Source organism: Pogoniulus pusillus, chromosome 41 (genome assembly GCF_015220805.1).
Source record: "Pogoniulus pusillus isolate bPogPus1 chromosome 41, bPogPus1.pri, whole genome shotgun sequence".
Lineage (NCBI taxonomy): Eukaryota > Metazoa > Chordata > Aves > Piciformes > Lybiidae > Pogoniulus > Pogoniulus pusillus.
In genome coordinates this window covers 3244893-3258255 of record NC_087304.1, presented here as the reverse complement: position 1 = coordinate 3258255, position 13363 = coordinate 3244893, and the positions used below count along the sequence as shown (strand labels likewise).

General features: G+C 61.0%; 1 protein-coding gene across 1 annotated transcript; it reads left to right on the top strand.

The window, feature by feature from the left end:
* The first annotated feature begins 3065 nt into the window (after positions 1-3065).
* On the top strand, positions 3066-11026 carry YJU2 (YJU2 splicing factor homolog). Its single transcript, XM_064175199.1, has 8 exons — positions 3066-3148; positions 3934-4034; positions 5124-5268; positions 6222-6356; positions 7088-7269; positions 7714-7834; positions 8961-9126; positions 9535-11026. The coding sequence occupies exons 1-8, from the start codon at positions 3125-3127 to the stop codon at positions 9618-9620; spliced, it is 960 nt and encodes a 319-aa protein (XP_064031269.1). The 5' UTR covers positions 3066-3124; the 3' UTR covers positions 9621-11026.
* Positions 11027-13363: the final 2337 nt, after the last annotated feature.

Genomic DNA, 13363 nt, shown 5'->3' with positions numbered 1-13363 from the left:
TGCGCCTGCGCACTGCCCCCCCAACACCTGCGCTGCGCCTGCGCACTGCCCCCCCAACACCTGCGCTGCGCCTGCGCACTGCCCCCCAACACCTGCGCTGCGCCTGCGCACTGCCCCCCAACACCTGCGCTGTGCCTGCGCACTGCCCCCCAACACCTCCCCCCCTCCCGCCCGCTGCGCCTGCGCACTGCCCCCCCACACCTCCCCCCCACACCCTGATGCGCCTGCGCACTGCCCCCCCCCAACACCTCCCCGCGCTGCGCCTGTGCACTGCCCGCCCTGAGCCGCCGGTACCGGCATAAGGCGCCTTATGGGGTCGGGACCGGCGTGGGGAGCCCTGATGGAGCGGTGCAGGCGTCAGAAACTGAGGCGCCGGTGTTGGCTTCAGAAGCCTCAAGGGGTCGGTACCGGCGTGGGGAGCCCTGAGGGGATCGGTACCGGCGTGAGGCGCCCTCGGGCCCGTACAGGCGTCAGGAGCTCAGAGGCGGCGAAGCTGCTGCGGGAGTGGAGTTGCTGAGCCTGCCCCGGCCCTGCCCTCAGCCCCGTCAGGCCTGTGCGGAGCACTCCTGAGGCAGGTGGAAGTTCCTCTCCCTGCTCCTCTGTCCCCCTGCAGTGTCCTCCCTGCTCCGCCGTCAGCTCAGCCTTGGGTTTAGCCCAGCTCAGCCTGGCACCTTTCAGAGCCACCACAGCAGTGACAGAGGCCATGGAGGGGCTGGAAGGGACCTCTGGAGCTCCTCCTGTCCAACCCTCCCTGCCCCAGCAGGGCACTCAGGAGCTCAATGCCCAGGGGGGGTTGGAAGCTGTGCAGAGAAGGAGACTCCACAACCTCTCTGGGCAGCCTGCTGCAGGCCTCCAGCAGCCTCACACCAAAGGAGTTTCTCCTCCTGTTCAGCTGGCACCTCCTGGCTTCTACTCTGTGTCCATTGCTCCTTGGCCTGTCCCTGGGCACCACCAGGGATGCTGGCAAAGAGGAGGCAGGTTCTGGCTTGAAGGAGCATTTGAAGGGGCTAAGGGCAAACGTTGCCAGCTGTGTGTGGGCTGCTGGTGGGGTGGGCTGAGGGCTTGACAGCTTGGTGCAAGGATTTGCAGCTTCTCATCTGCTGTGACTTGAGGCATAAGAAGTGTTTGTGACTGCAGACAGCAGAGAGGTGCAGAGAATCATCTGAGAACCAGGCAGGGGTGGAAGGGAGCACAAGGAGCAGGCAGTGCCAAGCCACCTGCCATGCCCAGGGACACCTCACACTAGAGCAGGCTGCACACAGCCTCAGCCAGCCTGGCCTCAAACACCTCCCATTGGAATGGGCTGCCCAGGGAGGTGGTGGAGGCACCGTCCCTGGGGGTCTTCAAGAAAAGACTGGATGAGGCACTTAGTGCCATGGTCTGGTTGACTGGATAGGGCTGGGGGATAGGTTGGACTGGATGAGCTTGGAGGTCTCTTCCAACCTGGTTGATTCTATGATTCTATGACCTCCAGGGATGAGGCTTCCACCACCTCCCTGGGCAACCCCTGCCAGGCTCTCACCACCTTCATGCTGAACAACTTCTTCCTAACCTCCAGCCTCACTCTCCCCATCTCCAGCTTTGTTCCATCTCCCCCAGCCCTATCACTCCCTGACAGCCTCAAAAGTCCCTCCCCAGCTTTCTTGTAGCTCCCCTTAAGACACTGCAAGTGCAGCTCTTCCTTCCTCATGGACATAGAGTCACAGAATGGTTTTGGTTGGAAAGGACCTTTGAGATCATCCAGGCCAAGCATCCTCTAACTCTGCTGAGTCTGGTGCTGAACACACCACAGGTCAGCACCAAATCTCAGCAGATTTTAAGCCCTTGCAGGGATGGGGATTCCACCACCATGCTGGGCAGCCTCTTCCAGTCTTTGAGAACCCTTATGGTGAATAAATGTCTTCTTCTGTCCAATCTAAACCTTCCTTGGTGTGATTTGAAGCCATTTCCTCTTGTAATGTTACTTGTTAATGGGAGAAGAGACCAATCTCCACCTGGCTCCAACCTCCACCTGGCTCCAACCTCCACCTGGCTCCAACTTCCACCTGGCTCCAACTTCCACTGGGCTCCAACCTCCACCTGGCTCCAACCTCCACCTGGCTCCAACCTCCACCTGGCTCCAGCCTCCACCTGGCTCCAACTTCCACCTGGCTCCAACCTCCACTTGGCTCCAACCTCCACCTGGCTCTAACCTCCTTTCACGAAGTCGGAGCACTGCTCAGGCCACCCCTGCAGTGCTGTGTCCAGTTCTGGGCTCCTCCATTGCAGAGAGCTGCTGAGGTGCTGGAAGGTGTTTGGAGAAGGGCAGCAAGGCTGGGGAGGGGCCTGGAGCACAGCCCTGTGAGGAGAGGCTGAGGGAGCTGGGAGGGGTGCAGCCTGCAGCAGAGGAGGCTCAGGGCAGAGCTGATTGCTGCCTGCAGCTGCCTGCAGGGAGGCTGTAGCCAGGTGGGGTTGGGCTCTGCTGCCAGGCAGCCAGGGCCAGAAGAAGGGGCCCCAGGCTGAAGCTGTGGCAGGGCAGGTTGAGGCTGGATGTTGTTAGGAAGTTGCTGGCAGAGAGAGTGATTGGCACTGGAATGGGCTGCCCAGGGAGGTGGTGGAGTGGCTGTGGCTGGAGGTGTTGCAGCCAAGCCTGGCTGGGGCACTGAGTGCCATGGTCTGGTGCCTGGGCAGGGCTGGGTTGGGCTGTTGGAGCTTGGAGCTCTCTCTGCTTGGCTCTGGGCTTCTATGAAACATTAAAGCAGGAAATCGTCAGTAAGCTCCCCCTTGGTTCGGGAGCACAGCAGAGCACTCGGCCACAGGATCTCCCCTCCCCCCCAGTGCTGTTTCTGCTGTATTTAGCGATCATTAAGTTGATATTTTCCTGCCCTGAAGGCGAACCCCAAAATGCCTCCGAGGGCAAAGGCAGCGGAACCTTTCTACGCGGCCGCGGTGCACCGACGGACCCTTTAGTCGTGCTGCAGCGGCGGTGGGCGGAGCTCTCTGAGAGGCATCTAAATTAGCCAATAAGGGCCGAGAACTCTCTCGCCGCACCAATGAGCGGCGGGCGGAGGCGGGGCTGTGTTCCGGGAAGTGCCCGGCGGCACCGGGGGCTGTCGGTGGGCGGCAGCGGAGAGAGGTCGCAGCTATGTCGGAACGGAAAGTGTTGAACGTGAGTCTGGGGGCAGGGAGGTGTTCCCTTAACTGGAGAGAGGGTCTGGAGACTTGGGCCGGGTCTCGGGAGGGGACTGTGGTCGCTGAGTGAGGCCTTCGATCGGTTGGAGGGTCCCGAGGTGGAGAACGGGGCGGGGGGGGCGGTGAGGGCGGAGGTCTGCAGCCTTGGGGCGCCCAGGAGAGCCCTGCAGAGGGACCTGGCCAGGCTGGATGGGTGGGCAGAGGCAGAGGGTGCTGAGCTGCAAAGGGGTCCTGAGGTGGAAAGGGGTCCCTGAGGTGGAAAGGGGTCCCTGAGGTGAAAAGGGAGCCCTGAGGTGGAAGGGGAGCCCTGGGGTGGAAAGGGGACCCTGAGGTGGAAAGGGAGCCCTGAGGTGAAAAGGGAGCCCTGAGGTGGAAAGGGGTCCTGAGGTGGAAAGGGAGGCCTGAGGTGGAAAGGGAGGCCTGAGGTGGAAAGGGAGCCCTGAGGTGGAAAGGGAGCCCTGAGGTGGAAAGGGAGCCCTGAGGTGAACCTCAGGCTCAGGCTGGGGGCGCTTGGGCTGGGGCTCCTCAGGCTGAGGACTGGCAGCGGCGCTGCAGGGGGCTGGCATCATGCAAGGGGGTTGGGGTGGCCTGGGTCTGAGGGCAGGCAGGCAGGCAGGCAGCCCCCCCCCGGCGTGGCGTGGCCCTGGCAGGGAGCGGTGGCCCAAGGCTGTGTGAAGCTGCTCCCTGGGGTGCGGTGGCTGTGCCCTGCCCCCACTGCCCCCAGCGGGCAGCACTCTGCCCACCTCTGCCCTGTCTCTGCAGAAATACTACCCCCCGGACTTCGACCCGGCTAAGATCCCCAAGCTCAAGCTCCCCAAGGACCGGCAGTATGTGGTGCGGCTCATGGCCCCCTTCAACATGCGGTGAGAGAGGCTGCGGCGCTGCGGGGGGGAGTGGCAGGGGAAGGAGGAGCTTGCTTGGGAGCTGCTTTGCCTTCCAGCCGCTGCCAGCGGCCGTTGGAGGTGACAGAGATCAGAAGAGGGCAGAGGGAAAGGACTGCTGGAATGGGCTGCCCAGGGAGGTGGTGGAGGCACCGTCCCTGGAGGTGTTCAAGCAAAGACTGGATGAGGCACTCAGTGCCATGGTCTGGGTGACTGGGCAGGGCTGGGTGCTAGGTTGGACTGGATGAGCTTGGAGGTCTCTTCCAACCTGCTTGGTTCTATGATTCTATGGCTACAACAACCCCAAGCAGCACTACAGGCTGGGGCCAGAGGGGCTGAGAGCAGGCAGGCAGAGAGGGCCCTGGGGGTGCTGGCAGAGAGGAGCTGCAGAGGAGGCAGCAGTGCCCAGGTGGGCAGCAGAGCCAATGGCATCCTGGGCTGGCTCAGGAGCAGTGTGGGCAGCAGGACAAGGGAGGTTCTTGTGCCCCTGTGCTCAGCACTGCTCAGGCCACCCCTTGAGTGCTGTGTCCAGTTGTGGGCTCCTGAATTGCAGAGAGCTGTTGAGGTGCTGGAAGGTGTTTGGAGAAGGGCAGCAAGGCTGGGGAGGGGCCTGGAGCACAGCCCTGTGAGGAGAGGCTGCAGCAGCTCTGCTGTGAGCACAGCCTGAAAGAGTTGGGGCTGTGCAGGCTGGAGCAGAGGAGGCTCCCAGGTGACTTTCTTGTGGCATTTCAGGGTCTGAAGGGGGCTACAAGAAAGCTGGGGAGGGACTTTTGAGGCTGTGAGGGAGTGCAGGAGTTGGGGGGATGGAACAAAGCTGTAAATGGGGAGAGTGAGGCTGGAGGTGAGGAGGAAGTTGTTGAGCAGGAGAGTGGTGAGAGCCTGGCAGGGGTTGCCCAGGGAGGAGGTTGAGGCCCCATGGCTGGAGGTGTTTGAGGCCAGGCTGGCTGAGGCTGTGTGCAGCCTGCTCTAGGGTAGGGTGTCCCTGGGCATGGCAGGGGTTGGCACTGCCTGCTCCTTGTGCTCCCTGAGTGTTTCTAGGCTTCTCTGACTTGTCCTCCTGCTTTTCCCTAGCTGCAAGACCTGTGGTGAATACATCTACAAGGGGAAGAAGTTCAATGCCCGCAAGGAGACGGTGCAGAACGAGGTGTACCTGGGGCTGCCCATCTTCCGCTTCTACATCAAGTGCACTCGCTGCCTGGCAGAGATCACCTTCAAGGTGAGCCCTTCTCCTCCTCCTCTCACCTCTTCTCTGCCTCTCTGAGGAGGTCCTTGCAGTCATTGGAGGTGAGTGGCTGCTGAATCTCATGTGGAAGGAGATGTCCAAGCAAGGTCTGAGCCTGAGCGTGCGGTTCGGGAGCTTCCAACACGAGAAGGATATGGAAGTGTTGGAGCCAGCCCAGAGGAGGCCACCAAGATGCTCAGAGGGGCTGCAGCAGCTCTGCTCTGAGGACAGGCTGAGAGAGTTGGGGCTGTGCAGCCTGGAGAAGAGAAGGTTTTGTGGAGACCTTCCAGGATCTGAAGAAGGGCTACAGGAGGGCTGGGGAGGGACTATTGACAAGGGCTTGGAATGAGAGGCGGAGGAGGAGGAGGAATGGGTTTGGAGTGGCAGAGGGGAGATTGAAAGTGGATGTTAGGAAGAAGTTGTTGGCAGGGAGGGTGGGGAGAGACTGGCACAGGTTGAGGGTGGTGAGAGACTGACACAGGGGGAGGGTGATGAGACACTGGCACAGGTTGAGGGTGGGGAGACACTGACACAGGTTGCCCAGGGAGGTTGTGGAGCACAGAGAGGGAGGATGCTGAGACCCTGGCACAGGTTTCCCAGGGAGGTTGTGGAGCACAGAAGCACCCAATGTGATCTTTGATCACAACCTCCCTGGAGCTATTCCAGGCCAGGTGGGATGAGGCCTTGAGTGACCTCTTCTAGTGGGAAATGTCCCTGCCTGTGACAGGGACTTGGAACTGGCTGAGCTTTGAGGTCCCTTCCAACCCAACTCCTTCTATGACTCTTTGAGTCTGTCGCTTTCTGATTCCTCTTCCCTTCCCGTGGCTCTTGGGAGCTTTGGGCTGTCTCAGAGCTGGAGCAGGGCAGAAGGGCTGTGGGTTGGTTGTCTTGCCCTGTGTGTGTGGTTAGGGTAGAGCTGGCCTGAGGCTGTCTGGTTTCACCCTCAGACAGACCCAGAGAACACAGACTACACCATGGAGCACGGTGCCACTCGCAACTTCCAAGCTGAGAAGCTCTTGGAGGAAGAGGAGAAAAGGATGCAGAAGGAGAGGGAAGAGGAAGAGCTCAACAATCCTATGAAGGTATGAAACGTGACCTTCTCCTGCCCCTCTGCTCTGCCCTAGTGAGTTCACATCACATCTGCTCCAGTTCTGGATTCCCCAACTTAAAAGGGGACAGGGAACTACTGGAGAGAGTCCAGTGGAGGCTACAAAGCTGGGGCTAGACTCTTGTTAGTGGTGCCCAGGGGCAATGGGCACAAAGTGGAAGCCAGAAGGTGCCACCTGAGCAGGAGTAGAACCCTGATTGGTGTGAGGGTGCTGGAGGCCTGGAGCAGACTGGAGCAGAGAGGTTGTGGAGTCTCCTTCTCTGCACAGCTTCCAACCCCCTCTGGCCATTGTCCTCCTGGGTAAGCTGCTGTGGGTGCCCTGCTGGAGCAGGGTGGGGGTTGGGCTGGGTGAGCTCCAGAGGTCTCTTCCAACCATTCTGGATTCTATGGCCCTCTGCAGAGGGCAAACTGCTCTGCTGCCCTGGCACCAGCTGGTTTGGTAGCCATGGATTTAGTTCTGCAGGCTCTCAGGACAGGCAGCAGACAACTCTCTGCTCCCAGGAGCTTTCCTCCTGTGCTGCAGCTTGTGACAGGCTGCATCTTGCCCCTGCTTTTGCTGTGCTATTAAGACCTCAAAGTGATGATGATGATGATGATGATGATGATGGTGATGATCCTCTTAATGCTTCCTGCCCTATTCTACATGGAGAGGTGGTGCTGGGGGGTGGCTGCCAAGTTCTGCCCAACTTCTCTCTGCTCCCTCAGGTCCTGGAGAACCGAACCAAGGACTCCAAGCTGGAGATGGAGGTTCTGGAGAACCTCCAGGAGCTGAAGGAACTCAACCAGCGCCAGGCACATGTGGACTTTGAGGCCATGCTGAAGCAGTACAAGGAGTATGAGGAGGAGCAGAAGCGCAAGGAGCAAGAGGAGGATGAGGAGGAGATGAAGTGAGTGGCTTGGAAGGGTTCATGGGGCTGTGACCACAGCCAGGGTGGACCTGACCGTGCTGGGCTGCATCTCCCCTGCTCCTCAGCACCCTGAGAGTGTCCTGCCTGAAGAGCCTGAGGTCAGGGGAGCTGTGGGGGTGGGAGGTGGTCTTAAGCAGGCTCTGAGGACAGTTTGTCCTGCCCCAGTGCTCAGGGAGGTGCAGTCAGAGGGTTTTTGGTCCCACTGGGCCAGCTGAGAAGTGTCCTGCAGCTGCCTGAGGCTGCAGCCCTCAGCCTCTGCCGCTGCCTGACTCTGGCACCTGAGGGGCTGGATCCTGCTGCGGTGCTGCTGAGCTCCAGCTGCCCTCACAGCAGCCAGCACAGGCGTGGGGCTCAGCCAGGCCTGCTGGCTGTGGTGGTGGCAGAGGTCACCTCTGAGCCTCTGTGTGTGGCCTTCCCTCCCAGAGCCATGCTGGAGGAGGCCCAGAACCGGCGGCTGCTGGTGGACTCCGACTCCGACGAGGAGCCTGCAAAGTCACACCTGAAGCCTGTGGCCAAAACTAAACCTACAGACATCCTGCAGGAGGTGAGTGAGGAGAGCAGAGCAGAGCAGAGGCTCCCCCAAACGTCCCTGGGCTGCCCAGGGGGGTGAGTGAGGAGAGCAGAGCAGAGCAGAGGCTCCCCCAAGCATCCTTGGGCTGCCCAGGGAGGTGAGTGAGGAGAGCAGAGCAGAGCAGAGGCTCACTCAAGCGTCCCTGGGCTGCCCAGAGGGGTGAGTGAGCAGAGCAGAGGCTCCCTCAAGCGTCCCTGGGCTGCCCAGGGAGGTGAGTGAGGATAGCAGAGGCTCCCCCAAGCATCCCTGGGCTGCCCAGGGGGGTGAGTGAGGATAGCAGAGCAGAGCAGAGGCTCCCCCAAGCATCCCTGGGCTGCCCAGAGGGGTGAGTGAGGATAGCAAAGGCTCCCCCAAGCATCCCTGGGCTGCCCAGGGAGGTGAGTGAGGATAGCAAAGGCTCCCCCAAGCATCCCTGGGCTGCCCAGGGAGGTGAGTGAGGATAGCAGAGGCTCCCCCAAGCATCCCTGGGCTGCCCAGGGAGGTGAGTGAGGATAGCAAAGGCTCCCCCAAGCATCCCTGGGCTGCCCAGGGGGGTGAGTGAGGATAGCAGAGCAGAGCAGAGGCTCCCCCAAGCATCCCTGGGCTGCCCAGAGGGGTGAGTGAGGAGAGCAGAGCGGAGCAGAGACTCCCCCAAGCATCCCTGGGCTGCCCAGGGAGGTGAGTGAGGAGAGCAGAGGCTCCCCCAAGCATCCCTGGGCTGCCCAGGGGGGTGAGTGAGGAGAGCAGAGCAGAGCAGAGGCTCCCCCAAGCATCCCTGGGCTGCCCAGGGAGGCAGTGGAGTTGCTGTCCCTGGAGGTGTTTAAGCCAAGCCTGGATGAGACACTGAGTGCCATGGTCTGGTTGCTTGGCCAGGGCTGGGGCTAGGTTGGGCTGTTTGAGCTTGGAGCTCTCTTCCATCCTGGCTGGTTCAGTGATTCTGTGATCCCAGCCTGCTGGGGGCTCCTCGCTGGGATTCTGTGCAGAGCACCTCCCCTTGGCCGCCTCCAGCAGCCTTCCCCTGCCTTCTGCTCTCTGTGCTGCTGCTGCTTTTCCCCACTCCTCTTCCTCCTCCTCCCCTCCAAAACCAGAGCACCCTCACACCTCCTGCTCTCCTCTGCAGGAGCCTCAGCCCCAGAGTAAGAAGCTGAAGACTGAGAGCTGGGAGCGCAGCGTGGGCAAGCTGCACAGCAAGGCCCAGCTGGCAGGGCTGGTGGCAGTGAGGAAGCCAAAGCCAGGCCCTGCCCTGCCTAATGGGGCAGGGAACCAAAGCACCACAGCCAGCACTGGTAACTGTCCCTCTGGGGGAGGGGTGGGCCTTGGGGAGGGGTCTGGCAGCACCCATGTGGTGTTTGGCTTCCTCTCAGAGCCTGAATGCCCTCAGGTCCTGCTGGAGCAGGAGATGTGCTGGGGGAGATCTTCCTTCCTGGCCCTCGGTGGAAAGCCCAGGCCTTGGGGACAGACCATCAGGGCCACTCCTGCTGCTTCCTTCTGCACAGGGCAGAAGCAAGAGGCTCCAGCAGGGGAGCTCAGAGTCTCTTTGTCCACCTGATCTCACCTGGGCTGGGAATGTAGGCTGGGAGTTGAGGTTCTGCTGGAGGCCAGGCTCTGGCAGCCTCCCCTGCAGCTGTGGGCAGGGTCCTGTTCCCACTGCAGGGTTTGCTGCCTCCTAACTGCTGGGGTCTGCTCTCTTCCAGGCTCCTTCCCCACGGGCACCTCCTCCTCCTCCTCCCTGGGCTTGCTGGGGGCATATTCAGACAGTGAGGACAGCAGCAGTGACTGAGGAGCCCCCAAGCCAGCCCAGAGCTTGGCTCACAGGACTGTCCCCACTCCCAGCTGGCAGCAGATGCTCCCCAGAGCCCCACCTGGAGCTGGCATCAAAGCCATCAGGGTTTCCAGACTGTCTGGAGTCCTTCATCTTCACCTGCCCAGCCTGGAGGGGAGGCAGAGAAGCCTGAGGAGCTGCCTGAGGAGAGAGCTGCTCCCAGGACCTTACCTTGCAGCTGGTGGAGAGCTCTGCCACTGTCCTGGGCTGGCTGTGTCCCAACCCAGCTTCCAGCCAGTCCCAGCTCTGCACCTGGGATGTGTCTGGAGCTTGCTGGGGGTGGCCCAGGGGCAGTTTTTCCATCCTGGTGGTGTCTCAACCTCACACTGCTTGTGTCTGGGCCAGGCTTTGGGACACAGTGACCCCCACCACAGCAACAAAAGGGACTTGAGAGCCTTCCTTCCCTGCCACCCTGTGTCCCTGGAGGCAGGAGGGTGAGGGCAGGAGCTCAGCACCCCTCTTTGTGCCATGGGAGGACCAATCACCACCACTTCCCTGGTGCCTCCTGCCCCTGCTGTGGGGCCCAGATCCCACCTGTGTGGCTTCCATCACCACTTCCCTGGCCCTGGGTACCCAATGAGCCTTCTCTGGGGCTCAGATCCCACCTGTGTGGGTTCCATCATCACTTCCCTGGCCCTGGGTACCCAATGAGCCTTTTCTGGGGCTCAGATCCCACCTGTGTGGGTTCCATCATCTCTTCCCTGGTGCCTCCTGCCCCTGCTGTGAGGCTTGGATCCCACCTGTGTGGCTTCCATCATCACTTTCCTGGCCCTGAGTGTCCTCTAACCCAACTGTGGGGCTCAGCTCCCACCTGTGTTGATTCCATCACCACTTCCCTGGCCCTGGGTACCCAATGAGCCTTCTCTGGGGCTCAGATCCCATCTGTGTGGGTTCCATCATCACTTCCCTGGTGCCTCCTGCCCCTGCTGTGAGGCTTGGATCCCACCTGTGTGGCTTCCATCATCACTTCCCTGCCCCTGGCTGTCCTCTAACCCACCTGTGGGGCTCAGCTCCTACCTGTGTGGATTCCATCACCACTTCCCTGGCCTTGGGTACCCAGTGAGCCTTCTCTGGGGCTCATCACCCACCTGTGTGGCTTCCATCACCACTTCCCTGGCTCCAGCTGTTTCCTGCCCCCTCTATGGGGCTCAGGTTCCACTTCTCTGGGGTGACCAAAGGCTGGGGGGGCTCTGGCCAGATGCTGTGGGGATGGGACTACCCTTACAGTCCTGTCTCCAGCTCCTGCCCAGGTGCTCCTGGGGCCCAGCAGCTTGATGACAAACCCTTCCCTGCTGCTGAGTGAGGGCTGGGGTTTGCTCAGCTCACCAGCAGCCACCACCCAGTAATAAAGTGGAGGTCTTAGAGCCTGTTGCCTCTTCATTGTCCCCTTGTAGATGGGCAGCAGGAAGCAGCCTGGCTCCTGCTTGGCACCCACCCTGCAGCTCTCTGGACACAAATAAGATCTCAGCTGAGGTGATGGAGCCTCAAAGCTGCTCAGAGAAGAGCAATGTGGTGCTGTGGTTAGTCACAGGATGGGGTGGGTTGGAAGGGTCTAACCCCCTGCCATGGTAGGGACATCTCTCACCACCCCAGGCTGCTCCAGGCTCACCCAGCCTGGCCTTGAGCACCCCCAGCAAGGAGGCAGCCACAGCCTCCCTGGGCAGCCTGGGCCAGGCTCTCAGCACCCTCACACTGCACAACTCCTTCCTCAGCTCCACTCTCCCCCTGCTCTGCCTCAGCTCCAAACCATTCTCCCTTGGCCTGGCTCAGCAAAGTCTCTCTGCAGCCTCCCTGCAGGATCCCTTCAGGCCCTGGCAGCAGCTCTGAGGTCCCCCTGGAGCCTTCTCCTCTGCAGCCTGCACCCCCCCAGCTCCCTCAGCCTGTGCCCACAGCAGTGCTGCTGCAGCCCTTGGAGCATCTTTGTGGCCTCACTCCAGCAGCTGTGTCCTGGGGGTGAGGGCAGCAGTGCTGGGAGCAGTTTGGCTCCCAGAAAAGCAGGACCTTGAAAACCTTTGCTGCCAGAGTGGTCAGGGCTTGGCACAGGCTGCCCAGGTTGCTGGTGGAGTCCCCATCCCTGGAGGTGCCCAAGACCCCTGTGGCCATGGCACTTGGGGCCAGGGTTTGGTGGCTCTGGCAGCAGCTCTGAGGTCCCCTTGGAGCCTTCTCCTCTGCAGCCTGCACCCCCCCAGCTCCCTCAGCCTGTGCTCACAGCAGAGCTGCTGCAGCCCTTGCAGCACCTTTGTGGCCTCCTCTGGCCTCACACCCAGCATCTCTGTGTCCTCCTCCTGCTGGGGACTTCAAAGTTCTCATAGATGAGGAAATCAGTCAGGAAATAAGAAGAACCCAACCCAGAAGGAGATTGAAGAAGCAAACTTCAGCCTGGCCAGGGCTGAGCAGCTCTGAGCCCTACCAATCTGTGCAAGGAGCAGGATAATTGCAGCTGCTCAGAGCTTGCCTTGAAAAGGCAGCAGTGAGTGGCTGTCAAAACCAGATGGCTCACAGCAAACCATGCAGATGAGAGAGAGTTTGGAACAGCCTCAGCTCAGGGAGGCTTGGAAGGATCCTTGGAAGGACAAAGAAGCAATGGAGGCAGCTGGGCAGCAGGGTGGGAGATGAAAGCCACTGGGATGTGGTGCTCACAGGAAGGGTTTGAGCTGTTCCTGCTCCTCATGCATTGGAAATCAACTGAGAGAGGCTTTGGTGGCACTGCCTGAGCTCACAGCAAAGCCTCCTGCCCAGGAGGGCCTCAGGACCTTCAGCTGGGGGGGCTTAGGTAGTGCTGAACAGGCTGGAGGGGGGCACAGAGCTGGTGGCACCTCCTCAGCTCCATCACCCCCTCCAAAGCTGCCTGGGAAATAGGAACCAAGTGCAGAAGGTGCCAGAGGGAGCTTGGGGGGGTGCTGGTGGGTGAGAAGCTGGGCATGAGCCGTGGGCACTGCCAGCACAGAAGGCCATGGGCAGCCTGGGCTGCATCCAAAGCAGTGTGGATGGAGATGGGGAGAGAGGATCCTGCCCCTCTGCTCTGCTCTGCTCTGCTCAGACCTCACCTGCAGGGCTGGGGCCAGCTCTGGGGCTCTCAACACAAGGAGGAGATGGAGAAGATCCAGAGGAGGCTACCAGGAAGCCTTGGCCAGGGCACCTGGGGACATCATGGCTTAGTGGCCATGGTGGTGTTTGGTTGAGAGGAGGAGTTGATGGTCTTGGAGGTGCCAGTTCCATCATTCCAAGGCTGTCCTGGGTCCATCCAGCTGCTCCTGACCTCATCCACCTCTCCCTGTTCCCCTTGGCCTCCTCCTCCTCTCCCCTCCAACACCTCTGCTCCCCCACAGACACTGCAGCTCTTTCCTGCTCCTAGGCTCTGCCTCTCACCTCCTCCTTCCCCCCCTCCTCCAGAGCCACTCTGCTGCTCAGGGACACTGCAGCACACAGCCAGGGGCTGTGATCTGGGCCACAGCTGGAAGCCACTCTTGGAGAAGTCACCTCTGGGACTCACCTCTCATCTCCCAAACTCTGGCCCCCTTGGAAGGAAGGCTGAGTGGAACTGCTGGCAGAGCTGCCCCTTGGTGTTTGCTGCTTTGTCCCCTGCCTGGCCTTGCCCTGGGCTCTTGGAGCTCTCAGCTGGGGACAAAGCATGACAGAGGGGACTGCAGGCAGCGTGACAGAGGTGACAAGGCAGGCAGCATGACAGAGGTGACTGCAGG